This window comes from Rhinatrema bivittatum, chromosome 5 (assembly GCF_901001135.1).
Source record: "Rhinatrema bivittatum chromosome 5, aRhiBiv1.1, whole genome shotgun sequence".
NCBI classification, from domain to species: Eukaryota; Metazoa; Chordata; class Amphibia; order Gymnophiona; family Rhinatrematidae; genus Rhinatrema; species Rhinatrema bivittatum.
The window spans coordinates 79,070,930-79,087,373 of NC_042619.1; the positions used below are offsets into that span (position 1 = coordinate 79,070,930).

General features: G+C 46.0%; 1 protein-coding gene across 1 annotated transcript in view; it reads left to right on the plus strand.

The window, feature by feature from the left end:
- Positions 1–16,444, plus strand: part of RNF17 (ring finger protein 17) — a 1,084,608-nt gene that overhangs the window by 650,251 nt on the left and 417,913 nt on the right. The window contains exon 25 of the mRNA XM_029603155.1: positions 15,562–15,824. Coding sequence (XP_029459015.1) covers positions 15,562–15,824 — 263 coding nt within the window. The remainder of the gene's footprint in view (positions 1–15,561; positions 15,825–16,444) is intronic.

Consider the following 16,444-nt stretch of genomic DNA (forward strand, 5'->3'; position numbering starts at 1 on the left):
CAGAAAAAGAAAAATAAACAAAAATGACCAGCCCAAAAAAGACTGATAACAAAGCCATACAGGCTATTAGTTGCATATGAGCCTCTCGTAGTGCCAGAGGTCCCAATAACCAATCAGTTTCCTCCAGACTTATGACGACAAATAATCTGGTTTAAACCCCCTTGTTAGGTGGGAGATGTTTCAGGAAAAATAAAATAGAAAAAGGATGTATAAAAGTCGACCATTTCCCAAAACACTGAATCAAAAAAAAATTAAAAGAAATAACTACCACCGGCTACTCTCTGAAAATGAGAGTGAAGTTAGCATATAAAGGGTTCTCAAAGAAAAGTAGCTGAACTCCGACTTTTGCGGAGGGTAATATATACAACCAAAAAGAGCCGGTATACAAATGCTGCGTTCAGCAGCGCATGTAGAAAAACGGATACCAATTTGTACCTATAACATTTTCAAGTTACCATTTCTGAGGGTTGGTCCTGGGTGCGTAGAAAGTCTTCTAGCGCAGCTGGACTGTGAAAAATTTGTGTGTGATTGCGGTAGGTGATTTTCATTTGGGCCGGATATAGTAGGCCATATTGTGCACCCATATTTCTGAGACGGGGCCTAAGCGCAAGAAAACCTTTCCGTTTAGCTGCAGTGGCTTTAGCGAAATCTGGGACAAAAAGAATTGTGTTACCTTTATAATTAATAGGCGCTTGATTTTTCGCCGCTGTGAGGATGAGCAGAGTATGCGGGTGTCGCAGCACTTTAAATATGAGAGGCCTTGGACGAGTGGCATCTCGTAGCGGCCTAGTTGGGATCCTATGCGCCCTTTCAATTTCAAAGGGCTTGTCGAATTTTAGTTTAAGACACGCCGGGATAAGTTGCTGTAAAAAGGCTATAGCGTCGTTGCCTTCAGTGCCTTCCGGCACCCCCAGTATCCGTAAGTTGTTTCTTCTATTTCGATTAGATAGGTCTTCTATATCTGCTTGCATTTGCTCCATATCTTGTCGAAGTTTAGGGATAGTCGAGGTCGTAAGCAGCAAAGAAGAAGTCTGAGCTTCCACGTCATCCAGCCGGATCTGAAAGTGTGCCATTTGCTGAGAGACAGCTTGCAAATCAGATCTTATGGCTGTGGTTGCATCCGTATTAAGCTGGAGCATTTCTTTTAATTGCTTAAGCTCGACGAGAACAAGTTCAGCAGACGCCATACTTTTTTGCGCGGCGAGTTTCTCCGGTGTTGGGGGATCCGGTTTGGCACGTTTTGAGCCCGAAACCGCCGCGAACGCTGCTTCAATTTTCCCCGATTTGGGTACAGACATGTCGGCTTATTCGCATTCGTCCGCAATACCAAAAAATAAAGGAGGTAAAAGGGGATTATTCCAAGAATGCTAGCGAAGTCTGGTGGAGCGCGATGGTTAAGCGGCCATCTTGGTCGCTGCTCGAGAGCGCCCCTCGGCTGAAACATTATAGTATGTCGGCATGTGATTTGATACGGAGTAGGGCAGAATGTTTGTCAGTCACATTCAGAAGTTAATTTCTCAGGTTCAGGCCCTGAGAAGGACGACTCGCCCAATGATGTGTAGTCTTGTCTGCAAGTTCTGGGGTCAATGGCAGCCACATTAGACTTTGTCTTCTGGGCGAGGGTGCACATGTGGCCCCTTCAGCACATGTTGCTCTCCTGGTGGAATCTGTAGTCACAGTAGTACACTGTGAGACTCCACTTGCCATTGGAGGAGAGCGTGCAGTTGCAGTGGTGGTTACAAGTAGATTATCTCAGGAAGGGGGTTTCCTTGAAGACACCCAAATGGTTAGCGCTTACAACAGATGCAAGCCTTCTAGGTTGGGGGGCTCACTACCAAGAGTTGATGATGCAAGGCTGATGGAATGCTGGGAAGTGGCAGTGGACTATCAGAGGCGCATGCAGTTTATCTGGCATGTTTGCACTTCGCCAAGCGCTTGGAAGCTCAAGCAGTATAGATAATGTGGGACAGTGCCATGACTCTGGCCTTCATCAATCATCAAGGCAAAACTAGAAGCCAACAAGTGTCTGTGGAGGTAGATGCGCTTATGCTATGGGCAGAGCAACATCTCCAGGACCTATCCACCTCGGCTGGTTTTGTCTTACGGTTTGGCCCTTGAGAGGATTCGGTTGCTGAAGCATGGTAGTTGTTTTGCAGTGATTTCCACTTTGCTCCAGGCCAAGAAACTTTCTACATCTCTAGCTCGCCGCATCTCAAAAAAGATATAGTTGCGATGGAGAAGGTACAGAGAAGGGCAACCAAAATGATAAAGGGGATGGAACAGCTTCCCTATGAGGAAAGGCTGAAGAGGTTAGGGCTGTTCAGCTTGGAGAAGAGACGGCTGAGGGGGGGATATGATAGAGGTCTTTAAGATCATGAGAGGTCTTGAACGAGTAGATGTGACTCTGTATTTTCACTTTCGAATAATAGAAGGACTAGGGGGCATTCCATGAAGTTAGCAAGTAGCACATTTAAGACTAATCGGAGAAAATTCTTTTTCACTCAACGCACAATAAAGCTCTGGAATTTGTTGCCAGAGGATGTGGTTAGTGCAGTTAGTGTAGCTGGGTTCAAAAAAGGTTTGGATAAGTTCTTGGAGGAGAAGTCCATTAATGGCTATTAATCAATTTTACTTAGGGAATAGCCACTGCTATTAATTGCATCAGTAGCATGGGATCTTCTTAGTGTTGGGGTAATTGCCAGGTTCTTGTGGCCTGGTTTTGGCCTCTGTTGGAAACAGGATGCTGGGCTTGATGGACCCTTGGTCTGATCCAGCATGGCAATTTCTTATGTTAGTCTGGTCAGTGTTGAAGAGTTGGTGTGAGGAACAAGGTTCTCATCCCCTCAAAGTTAAAATTCCTCTGATACTGGAATTTTTAGAGGAAGACTTGCTTAAAGACTTGGCCCTTAACATTCTAAAGGTACAGATAGTAGCTCTTGCTTGTTGGGGCGAGTCAGTGGGGGAGCATAGTTTTCCCATCCAGATGTGTCCAGGATTTTGAAGGGAGTTAAGCATCTGCATCCTCCCTTACAGCTACTGGTGCCTCTTTAGTCCTTAATCTGGTTTTTGGTGGGTCCCATTTTTCGGCCACTACATGGTCTCTCTTTACGGCTGCTTACTTTGAAAATAGCTTTTTTCATTGCAATCTGTTCAGCACAATGGGTCTCTGAGCTGCAAGCTCTTATGTCGTGAGCCATTTCTACGAATGACTCTGGGACAGTACAGTGGTTTCAGAGTTTCATTTGAATCAGACTGTCTCCCTGCCCACACTGGCAAGGGTTAGAGATGAGTGTGAATATCGTCTGTTGCTTGCTTTGGTTGTCAGGTGGCATCTGATGCTGTACTTGATTACTAAATCTTTCAGGAAGTCTGAATCTGTTTTGTGCTCCATGGTGGAGGTAACAGGGTGAACCCGTGAAGCGGGCAACTATTGCCCGTTGGATAAAAGAAATCATCACAGCTGCCTATGTGAATGCCAATGTCCCATTACCTAGACAGGTTAAAGTGAGATCCACTAGGCTTAGGCAGTATCATGGGCAGAGTTTCCATTGTCTCCTGTCAAGATTTGCCAAGCAGCCATGTCCTCCTTACAAGCTTTCTCCAAGCATTACTGCTTGGATGCACATGCCCAGGAGGATGCAGCCTTCACATGTATGTGCTTTGTTGATGGGACTGCAGGCTGCCTCCCGCCCTTTTTGGGAGTAGCTTTGGTACATCCCACTTGTGTGTATTGGCCTGTCTGGGTGCAGAGAGAGGAGAAATTACTACTTGCCTGTTCATTCCTTTCCTCTAAGGAAGGCAGGCCAATCCACAACCCTCCCTGGACTTTTTGTTCGTCTCTTAGATCGGATGATGAAGAATGTTATTTCTGTAATTTTGTTTGGACTGGTAAGTGCCATAACCAACCCCTACAGTTAGAAGAAAATTATTCCTTACCTGCCAATTTTTGTTCCTGTAGTGCCACAGATCAGTCCAGACAGTGGGTTGTGTCTCCCTTCCAGCAGATGAAGTCAGAGAAAAGCTTGAAGTGTGTTCTTATAGCCTGGAGCGCCCTCTGAGTCCCTTCAGTATTAAGTATATCAAAGCAAGAAGAAACCATTGAATGGATCAAGTAAACCAACCTGAAACTGTAACTATGTACAAGAATGTTTGAGTTGAAATTGTAGTGAGAACAAACTTGCAAAAGTAACCATTGGTAATACATGAAACAGACCTCATACTGTAAATCAATCGAGCTAATAATCAAAAGTACTGCATGGACGATCCCAAAACCCATATCTACTCTTAGGGTGGGCATCTGGACTGATCCATGGTATTACAGAAACGAAAATAAGCAGGTAAGGAATAATTTTCTTTTCCCTGTATGTACCCGGATCAGTCCAGACAGTGGGATGTACCAAAGCTTCCCTACATAGGGTGGGCTCTGGATGCCCTGCTCGAATGACCTGAGCGCCAAAGGAGCCAAAACCCGGCGATTGGAGATTTAAGCGATAGTGACGTGCAAAGGTGTGCAACGATTTCCCGGTAACTGCTCTGCATATCTCCTGCGGCAAGACAGCCTGGCTTTCTGCCCAGTAAGCTGCTTGAGCACAGACTGAATGAGCTTTGATACCCTGTGGAGGTGGCTGACCAGCACCAACATACGCTGAAGAGATTGCTTCCTTTAACCAGCGAGCAATTGTGGTTTTAGAAGCCTTGTTCCCCCTTTTTGGTCTGCTCCACAGGACAAAGAGATGGTCCGATAGGCGGAATTCATTAGTAACTTCCAGATATAGCATGAGGACGCGCTTGACATCGAGCCATCTAAGTTCTCTGGGATCCTCATCCGGAAAGGATGGGAGTTCCACCAATTGATTCAAATGAAAGGCCGAGACCACCTTTGGCAGGAAAGATGGTACTGCGCTCAAGGATACTACCGAATCTTTGAAACTGAGGAAAGGCTCTCTGCACGACAAAGCTTGAAGCTCCGAGATCCAGCGGGCAGAACAAATGGACACCAGGAAAACAGTCTTCAGCCTCCTTTCAGCGGCTTGAAAGGAGGGCCGCCTAGAATCCAAAGAACCATATTCAGGCTCCAAGAGGGGCACAGGGTGTGCATCGGCGGCTTCACGTGCTTTACTTCCTTTAGAAACCAGAATATGTCAGGATGTGACGAAAGAGGAGCTCCATCCAGGTGACAGACGAGGGAACCAAGGGCTGCCATTTGAACCCTCAGGGAATTGTATGCCAACCCCTTCTCCAGTCCTAGCTGTAAGAAGGGGATAGTATCTGGACTACTGAGGCGTGACATGGAGAAACACCTGTGGATTCACACCAGGCCTTCAAAGACTTTCCAGACCCGCACGTAGGAGGTGGAAGTGGATGTTCCAGGTAGGGGTGGACTAGCACTTCAACCTCACAGAAAACAGCGATTCATTTCAGAAAATTATGCAACCAGGAAACCCTCATCACAAATCTTTGAGGAACTTAAACACATAACGGACGCGGAACTCAGCCATCGCATCCTGGACCACTATAACAAATAAAGTTGCAGATCTGACATGCCCTCTAGTATCCAAAACCATCAACTCTAATAAAGAAAAGAAAAAGCCATGGTTCACCCCAGACCTCAGACACTTAAAGCGGGAACTCAGAAACAAAGAACACATCTGGCAAAAAAAAACCCTACGTCTGCGAACATCTCAGCCTTCAAAACCAGCATGCACCAATACAGGATCTCCATTCTCCAGACAAAAAAGAGATTTCTACTCCAGAAAAATCCATCACTTCATTTATGACCCAAAAGCCCTTTTCTCCCTGGTCTCATCCCTCACAAAACCGCCCACAGCCGTCATTCCGGATGAAAAAGCCGCAAACAAAGCCAAGGAACTTGCCATCTTCTTCAAAGAAAAAATAGCCAACCTCCTGATCCCTCTTCGGAATCATAAAAATCCTTCCCCCCAACACCTTCTATCAATAACGCCATCACATGCCTCAAGCCTGGAAGCCTTCGAACCAGCATCCTCTTTAGAGATTGAAAACATACTAAAGAAACTTAAACCTGCTTCCCACCCTCTTGATTCAATTCCTGCGAATCTTCTCATAGCAAGTGCCAAAGTTATTGCTAAGCCAATCGCTCAAATCATCAATGCTTCACTTATCCAGGGCCTAGTGCCAACCTCACTCAAGCTCGCCATCCTGAAACCACTTCTAAAAAAGCCAAATCTCTCTCCGGATAACCTAGCTAACTTTCGGCCAATAGCAAATCTCCCTTTCATAGCTAAGATCCTTGAAAGAATTGTAAATCATCAACTCTCCGAATTCTTAGACGACAACAACATTCTAGCCACAACGCAATTTGGCTTCCGTAAATCCAGAAGCACCGAATCCCTTTTAATTTCTCTGACAGACAACATTCTTTTCAAACTAGAGAAAAAACAACCGTGCCTTCTCATACTCCTCGATCTATCAGCGGCATTTGACACTGTAAACCATGAGATCCTCCTTAACAGACTAGCAGAGATTGGAATAAAAAACACCGCTTTCAACTGGTTTAAATCCTTCCTTCGAGATAACTTTATAAAACCTAAGATCAACCACAAAGAGTCCCAGCCTATCAGCTCAACGTTAGGCGTCCCTCAAGGTTCCTCCTTATCTCCGACCTTATTCAACATTTACTTGCTCCCTCTCTGTAACCTACTATCTAAGTTGAATCTAACCCACTACATATATGCGGACGATGTCCAAATTCTTATTCCAATAACCAAATCACTGCAAGAAACCCTCCATTTTTTGAATTCTTGCTTCTTTTCCATATCCAATCTTCTTGAGGACCTCTGCCTAATTCTCAATGCCAACAAAACCGAATTCCTCCTCATCACCCAAGATGGCAACTACCAGCTCTCTAATTCTCATCCAGTGGCAACCCCCTCTCTATCTCCTCTGGTCAGAAACCTAGGAGTTATCATGGACAACCAACTGAATCTCAAAAGCTTATTAGCAACACAGTGAAAGAATGCTTCTTCAAACTCCAAGTCCTAAAAAGACTTAGATCCTTACTCCACCCCCAGGATTTCAGATCAGTTTTGCAAGCAATCATATTCTCAAAAATTGATTACTGCAATTCTCTTATACTTGGTCTCCCAGCTATCTCCCTAAGACCTCTACAAATGCTACAAAATGCCACTGCTAGGATCCTAACTAGAGATGTGAATCGGAACTGAAATCGGATCCGATTCTGGTTCCGATTCCATCTATAGAGATGTGAATCGGAACTGAAATCGGATCCGATTCTGGTTCCGATTCACATCTCTAATCCTAACTAAAGCAAAAAAAAGGGACCACATCACTCCAATCTTAAAAAAATTTCCATTGGCTTCCTATAAAATATAGAATACTCTACAAATCTCTTGCAACCATACACAAATCTATCTACAAAACCTCACACCTCGATCTCAGGATCCCACTGCAGCTACATTCATCATCTCGTCCATTGAGATCGGCACAAAAAGGCTCGCTAAAGCCCCTTCAATCAAAATATCCTCAAACATTAGAGCCTTCTCCACAGCGGGCCCTAAACAATGGAACTCTCTCCCTTCAGACCTTAGGTTCGAACAATGCCCAATAAACTTCAAAAAAAGACTCAAGACTTGGCTTTTCACCCAAGCATACGTCTGATTTAGACTTCACTAACACTCTCCCGTCTGGGCCAACATATCATGTGTCCCACTACTTAATAATCCCAGAAACAAATACAATCTCCTCCTGCCAAAGACTGACTACTTGTTACATGACTGATCCGAATCGCTAGTATGTTAGATTTCAGTAATTTAAAATGTTCTTTCTCTTAATGTTTTATGCAATTTAATTTAATTAATTATTCACCCAGTTCTTCATTTCCTTGTTCTATGTAAGACACTTGTGTTATGTCATCCCAAAGTTATATGTAAACCGAAGTGATTGATAACATTGTTACCAGAACCTCGGTATATTAAAAATGTTAAATAAATAAATGTTTTCTTAGCCTTTAGGAGGGTCAAAATAACATCCTCCGGGTAGCCCCGTTTCCTCAACCTGCGCCTCTCAAAAGCCAGGCCGCAAGACAGAAGCGATCTGCCCAGTTGAAAAATACTGGACCCTGATGCAGAAGGTTGGGAAGATGCCCCAGGCAGCGAGGTCCGTCCATCGCGAGGTTGACTAGGTCTCCAAACCACGGTCTTCGTGGCCATTCCGGTGCCACTAGAATTACCGGACCTTGGTGAATCTCTATTCTTAGACGCACCTTTCCCACCAGGGGCATGGCGGAAACACGTAAAGTAGGAGGTTTCGCGGCCAAGGGCATCCATTCCTTCCGCACCGTGCTCCTTTCTGCGACTGAAGAAGCGGGGAGCCTTCGCGTTCCTTTGAGTGGCCATCAGATCCAGATGGGGAGTCCCCCACCTGACGAAGAGGAGAGCCACTGCTATCTCGGATAGGTCCTACTCCCCGGGATCTATGTGTTGACGGCTTAAGAAATCCGCATGGACATTGTTTACTTCTGCTATGTGGGACGCCGCCAGGCAGGAGAGGTCGAGTTCGCCCACAACATTAACTTGTCCGTCTCCCGAGAGACATGGCGGCTCTTCGTTCCTCCTTGATGGTTGATGTACGCCACGATAGTGGCGTTGTCTGAGTATCCTTACGGCTCAGCGATGAACCAGGGGGAAGAAATGTTTCAATGTGAGACGAACTGCTCTGGTTTCGAGACTATTGATCGGCCAGGTTGCTTGCACTGGCATCCATCGTCCCTGTGCCGACTGCGTTTGACACACAGCTCCCCATCCATAGAGGCTGGCATCCATGGTGATGATCACCCACTGTGGGATCTCCAACTCCACTCCCTGCAGCAAGTGATCCAGACTGAGCCACCAGCTCAGGCTGTCCTTGGCAATTTCCGGCAGCGGAAGGAGTGCTTGGAACTCCTGAGTCACTGGCTTCCAGTGGGAGAGTAATGCAAAGACCCAAGGAGCCAAATCTATAGTTGAAGCCATTGAGCCCAGGACCTGGAGATAGTCCCATGCTGTGGGGAGTGAGAGGCAACAGAAGCACTGTACCTGAGAGATAAGCAACTGAGCACGGTCCTGACGTAGGAAGACTTTGCCCAAATTGGTATTGAACCTTGCTCCTAAGAAGTCAGCGTCTGAGAGGGAGTAAGGCTGCTCTTGGCAAAACTGACACCCATCCAAGAGTGGAGAAGGTGCAAGACTCTGTCGACTGCCTGCTGGCAAAGGTCCAGGGACTTCGCTCGAATAAGCCAGTCATCCAGGTAGGGGTGGACTAGAATCCCCTCCTTCCGTAGGGGTGCTGCCACCACCACCATGACCTTGGTGAAAGTGCGGGGAGCGGCCGCTAGACCGAAGGGTAGGGCCTGAAATTGGAAATCTTGACCGAGGATTTTGAAGCAAAGGGAAGTGTTCATGTTCCTTGAGGATGGGGATGTGAAGATAAGCCTCCATCAAGTCCAAGGAGGCTAGGAATTCTCCGCTGTGTACCACCGCTACTACGGAGCGTAACATCTCCATCCTGAAATGTGGGATACTGAGGGCCCTGTTGACCATCTTGAGATCCAGGATTGGATGGAAGGAGTCTAACTTTTTGGGGACTACGAAGTAGACTGAATAATGGCCTAACCCTTGCTCCATCAGGGGCACCGGGAGGATGGCCCCTAAGTCCAGGAGCCGGTCGAGCATCTGACGTACTATGTTGTTTCTTCACCGGGTCACAGAGAGAGTAAAGAAACCTGTCCCTTAGGGGTCGAGCAAATTCTAAAGCATAGCCGTGCTGTAGAATATCCAGAACCCACCGATCTGTGGTAATTTTGACCCACTCCTCATAGAAGAGGGAGAGACGTCCCCCTGTCCTGGGGGTCGAAGAGTGGGCCGGCAATTCTTCATTGGGAAGACTTGGAAGGGGCCCCCTGAGGGAGGCTGTCTTGAGATGGTCTTCGTCCGCGAAAGGAATGAGACCAGGACTGCGACGGTGAGGAAGGCAGTCTTTGAGAGGCCGGTCTTGACTGTCAAACGCCGCTGACAACAGAATCGGCTTCCAGTAGAATTGAATGCCCTGGAAGTCCGAGGACGATCCTCCGGCAGCTTATGCGATCCGGGAAACTACAGACCGGTTAGCCTGACTTCAGTGCCAGGAAAAATAGTGGAAAGTGTTCTAAACATCAAAATCAGAGAACATATAGAAAGACATGGTTTAATGGAACAAAGTCAGCATGGCTTTACCCAAGGCAAGTCTTGCCTCACAAATCTGCTTCACTTTTTTGAAGGAATTAATAAATGTGGATAAAGGTGAACTGGTAGATGTAGTGTACTTGGATTTTCAGAAGGCATTTGACAAAGTTCCTCATGAGAGGCTTCTAGGAAAAATAAAAAGTCATGGGATAGGTGGCGATGTCCTTTCGTGGATTACAAACTGGCTAAAAACCAGGAAACGGAGAGTAGGATTAAATGGACAATTTTCTCAGTGGAAGGGAGTGGACAGTGGAGTGCCTCAGGGATCTGTATTGGGATCCTTGCTTTTCAATATATTTATAAATGATCTGAAAAGAAATACGAGTGAGATAATCAAATTTGCAGATGATACAAAATTGTTCAGAGTAGTTAAATTGCAGGAAGACCTTGTGAGGCTGGAAAATTGGGCATCAAAATGGCAGATGAAATTTAATGTAGACAAGTGCAAGGTGATGCATATAGGGAAAAATAACCCATGTTATAGTTACACAATGTTAGGTTCCATATTAGGTGCTACAACCCAAGAAAGAGATCTATGCGTCATAGTGGATAACACATTGAAATCGTCTGTTCAGTGTGCTGTGGCAGTCAAAAAAGCAAACAGAATGTTGGAAATTATTAGAAAGGGAATGGTGAATAAAACGGAAAATGTCATGATGCCTCTCTATCGCTCCATGGTGAGACCACACCGTGAATACTGTGTACAGTTCTGGTTGCCGCATCTCAAAAAAGATATAATTGCAATTGAGAAGGTACAGAGAAGGGCTACCAAAATGATAAAGGGAATGGAACAGCTCCCCTATGAGGAAAGACTAAAGAGGTTAGGACTTTTCAGCTTGGAGAAAAGACGGCTGAGGGGGGGATATGATACAGGTGTTTAAAATCATGAGAGGTCTAGAACAGGTAGATGTGAATCTGTTATTTACTCTTTCCGATAATAGAAAGACTAGGGGGCACTCCATGAAGTTAGCATGTGGCACATTTAAAACTAATCGGAGAAAGTTCTTTTTCACTCAATGCACTATTAAACTCTGGAATTTGTTGCCAGAAGATGTGGTTAGTGCAGTTAGTATAGCTGTGTTTAAAAAAGGATTGGATAAGTTCTTGGAGGAGAAGTCCATTACCTGCTATTAAGTTGACTTAGATAATAACCACAGCTATTACTAGCAACGGTAACATGGAATAGATTTAGTTTTTGGGTACTTGCCAGGTTCATATAGCCTAGATTGGCCACTGTTGCAAACAGGATGCTGGGCTTGATGGACCCTTGGTCTGACACCCAGTATGGCATGTTCTTATGTTCTTCTTCTCCCCCAGGGATTTGATGAGTTGTTCAAGATCCTCACCAAACAGTAATTTGCCTTTGAAGGGGAGAGATCCCAGCTGAGTCTTGCACAAGGAATCTGCCGACCAATTACAAAGCCAGAGGAGACGCCTGGCAGAAACCTCTGATACCATTGATCTGGCCAGGTCGCAGAGTAAGTCATATAGCACATCCGCTCCATAAGCTATTACGCCTCTAGGCGTTCTGCCTGTTGTGCTTTCCCTTGTGGCAGGTCTTGAGCATTGAGCAGCTGTTGAACCCATCTGAGACCTGCGCGCTGCATTAGAGAGCTGCACACTGTGGCTCTTACCCCCAAGGCTGATACCTCAAAAATCCTTTTGAGGTATGCTTTGAGCTTCCAAACCTGAAGATCTCGGAGGGTTGCTCCACCCATCATTGGGATGGTAGTCCTTTTAGTGACCGCCGCTACTGATGCATCAACCTTGGGGACTTTGAGGAGTTCTAGGAATTCCTTCAGGAGAGGAAAGAGCTTGTCCATAGCCCTTCCCACTCTCAGACTAGACTCTGGCGAATCCCATTCTCTGGATAGCAATTGGAGGAGCATAGGATGAAACGGAAATGTTTTAGCTGGTGGACGCATTCTGGCAAGGACAGGGTCCCCTTTCGTGGCCCCTGCACTGGTGCCAGGTGGATCCTGTGGAGCCTCAATATCCAGCTCTGCTAGGACATGGATGAGAGGATCAAGCTCATCCCTCTGAAACAGGCATAAGACCCTAGGGTCATCCCCTTCTATGTGCATGTGAGAAGTCAGATCATCGTGGTCCTGATCAGGTACCAGAGCACCCTGAGGAGAAGAATCCGAATGGGGAACCACCCTGACTCGGGAGGAACCCTGAAGAGCTGCTGTGGACCCCTGAGGAACTGCAGTGGACTGCAAAGGATTTGTCAATCTAATCACCTTCGGAGGAGGGGGGCCTGAAGATGCATACTGGTGCTGTTCCAAACTGGCCAAATAAGCATTGTTCAAAAGAAGCACAAAATCCGTTGAAAATAGACTGGGGGGTGGAGGTCCCGATGGAAGTACCAAGTGAGGAATGGCAGGAAGGTCCCCTGGCGTTGCCCCCTGGTTCAGGGGATTAACCGGAGTTAAAACTGGTGGAGAAGGAGAAAAACCGCCATCAGAATCCTCATTTGGCTGCCTAGGAGCGCCTGGCTCCGAAAACAAAATGGCCACCATTCCCGTGCTAGACTGGATCAGAGCCCAACCCCCCAGTGAGCCTTCATGTTTAGGAGTGCAGAGCTGAACGTCCGGCCGGCCTTGAGGGACCTTCCCCGCTGGGGAGGCACCTCGAACAAATGCCTTCAGGAGAGAGCCGCATCCCGGGCTCTTTCGCGAAGGCATTTGCTGAGCGCGCATGGGGGAAGGAAAAGTCTGGCAATAAATGAGTCACCCCCCGGAGCCTGGTAGGAGCAGGTAAGAGAGCCTCCGCTCTGAAAACGACGACTTGGCCCTTTTTTTTTTTTCCCCCCAAAAAACAGAGGAATGTCTCCTCTCTGCTAGCGCTACCCCGAGGAAGGCGGCGCTCAGGGCAAGCGGGCTGTCGTGAGGGGGAAGAGGTTGGACCACCAACATTCACCCCTGGAAGTCAGAGAAGCCTGAGAAGGAAAAAGTACAAAAACTTACCAAGTCTACTCTGAAAAATGCTAGGGAACACTGTTACAAGTTCTGCCTGCAAGTTTGGAAGTGACTGAGAAGCCAGACACTAGAAACCTGTTTGTTTTTTTTTAAACTTGATCTATCCAGACAGTGAAAGAAATTTAAGAGGGAATGAAAGAGAAATCTAAACTTCTATCCTCCTGTAGCTGAAATGGGGAACCGCAGGTTCTGCACCCTCATCTTCTGGAGTCAGAGAAATTGCTGAAGGGATGCAGAGGGCGCTCCAGGCTATAAGAGGGCACCCTTCAAGCTTTTCTCTCACTCCATCTGCTGGAAGGGGAGACACAACCCACTGTCTGGACTGCCGAGTACATACAGGGAATGTATGTTAATTCTTTTAACTGAGCTGAGTGTTCTCATTTGGTTGGCATCATGAGTGGTCTTTTGTTAAGTCATGTTCAAGTATAATCAGTTTGTCCACGGTTTGGCTTTTCCAGAAAATACTGGTGGGCTGATGTTGGGGCAGGTCTATATGTCTGTGACATCAGTGAATCAGTTTTACTGTCTCCATCTGCTGGTAGAGGTGCATAACCCACTTGTATATATTGGCCTGTTTTCTTTAGAGGAAAAGAAATTATCAGGTAAGTAGTAATTCTAACTTCTTACCTGCTGTTGCTGTCTCCTCTGCCAGCTTCCCTGTGGAGTAAGAAATGTGTAGGTCCCCATAGTCTCATGAGACCTTCCACCCTCACAGTTTCCTACTTCAGAGAAGTCTGCAGAAGAAAGAGATAGGAGCAGGTAAGAAGCACTACCCTCTGCCAGCAGGAGGGAATTGCACATTTGCAATTAGGGATGTGAATCATTTTTCTGATGGATTAAAATATTGTACGATATTTTCTCATCTGTCAGGAATCAGGGGAAGGGGGTCCCCGAAAGCAATAGGAAAACCCCATGAAATTTTCATGGGGTTCTTATCGTTTTGGGGGGGGTGGGAAGAAAGGGCTCACAAAAACAACCCACCCCGACCCTTTAAATCTCATTATTTAGAATCCCCCCCCAAAAAAAAACCCTTTTCTAAAGTACCAGGTGGTCCAGCGGGGGTCCTGGGTGCAATCTCCCGCTCTTAGGCTGTTGGCTGCCAGTAATCAAAATGGCGCTGATGGCCCTTTGCCCTTACCATGTGACAGGGGCTATTGGTGCCATTGGCCAGCCCCTGTCACATGGTAGGAGCAATGGATGGCCCATGCCATTTTTAAAGATGGTGCCGGCCGTCCATTGCTCCTACCATGTGACAGGGGCCAGCCAATGGCACCGATTGCCCTTACCATGTGACAGGGGCCTAAGGGCCATCGGCGCCATTTTGTTTACTGGCAGCCAACGGCCCGAGAGCGGGAGATCGCTCCCGGGACCCCCGCTGGACCACCAGATACTTTAGAAAAGTTTTTGGGGGGTCAGGAGGGTGGGGGATTCTAAATAATGAGATTTAAAGGGTTGGGTGGGTTGTGAGTTTTTTTTTGTTTTTTTTTCAGCTCGGGACAGCCGAAAAAGAAAAAAAAAGTGGTCTCGCCAGAAACAAAGATTTCCCGCGGTTCTAGTACGAACAGTATTCTGGAAACGATTCCGTAACAGATTCACATCTCTATTAGCAGTGGTATATTGGTGGGGGGACATAGTCCTGGATGCCAGCCTGAAGGGGTTCCAAGATAGGGGTCACCACCAATGCTTCCACCACTCACAGGCAATATCACTTCCTTCTCTCTTGTGCTGGTAAATGAATGTGTCTCCCACCACCCTGGTTTCCTCATCTCAGCCTGATTTCAGCTGTCAAGGGCAGAGCCAGTGCCATAGCAAGCCTGGAATCGCTCTAACCTGGTCTTCTTCCTGTCCTTACTTCCCATATGGTTTACAACCATATGGGAAGTGTGTTACACCTTAGAAATCTGTGGAGCGGCGTATGTTCAAACAGCTTATTTGAGCAGTGAACTGCACATGCAGGCATCTGCAGCAGGGTTAGAGAAGCACTAGGTCCTCCTTTAACTCTGCTCTTTTGCTGTTGGCCGATATTGATATGAGAAGGATAGGGGAAGGAGGGGCTCAAATAAAAACAGTAATCCCTGGGCACCAGAGATCCATGGTATGCCACAGCACAGGGAATAGTGGTAGGAGAGACAAAGACCTTGCTGCTTTGGCTGTCGCCTCCCCCCCCCCCCTTCTCTCTACAATGTCTTACAAATTTCCCGGTACAGCAGAGGCTCTGCTGCAATGCACTAATTTGTTATAGCACATGGGTTGTGAGCCTCTGATCTAGAGAGCATTCATAGTCTGGCTTTCCTTGTGATGAACTGTATTTTGTATTCATCTAGGAATGATGCAGATGGTTACTCTGACATTACAGTAGAAAATAAGGACCCACCCTTAAATGAAATGTCAGATGATTATCAGCCAGAACAAGAAATAGCTATGTGTCATAGTGAATATAAAATGGAAAGAATAGAACAACTGCAGTGCGAACCAGTATTGGACGAACCTTACAAACCTCTGTCTATTACTACCAATAAAACCTTCCATGCAACAGTCAGCTATGTTGGAGATGATGGAATAATCAGTGTAATACCAAAATCATTAGGTAAGACCTTTACGTTTCTATAATTCTTCCTCATCAAAAATAGTCTTTAAGTAGAATGAAGTTGGATAATGTAGGATGAGTATATAAAGTAGCACTCTGTGGCAAGAAAAAAACAGGTTTAGAAAATACCAGGCTGCTTGATTTGCTAGTTCTATGTAGTAGGGAAAAAAGTGAATGAATGTAATCAGCCTTGTTTTCATAAATAAGATTCTTTTAAATTTGCCTAGAGTTTTAAAAGTAATATGATGTCCAGGTAGAAGCTGTACTAGTGCTCTGTAGGACAGATGGTACAGTATGTATGTTTTATGCAAAAGTTAAACCAGATTTTATAACTTGGAAAGAGAAAATATGTGCTCACTGCATTTGTAATACTTCTTAAAGAACATATCAGTTGAACCTAAATTAATGAAATTTTGACCATGAATAAGCAGGAAGGTCTGTCTCAAGTAGCAGATCATCGATGTCACTGAAGTACGGACAGTGCCCTATCTCTTCTTAGTAAATTTTTAGGCACTTCTGAGCATGCAGACTGCACATACTCACTAGTGCTGTGAGTCTCCTACAATCTTTTCTAATCCATAGAACGATCAGAATTGCACATAGTAGTCAGTGTAGTCTCA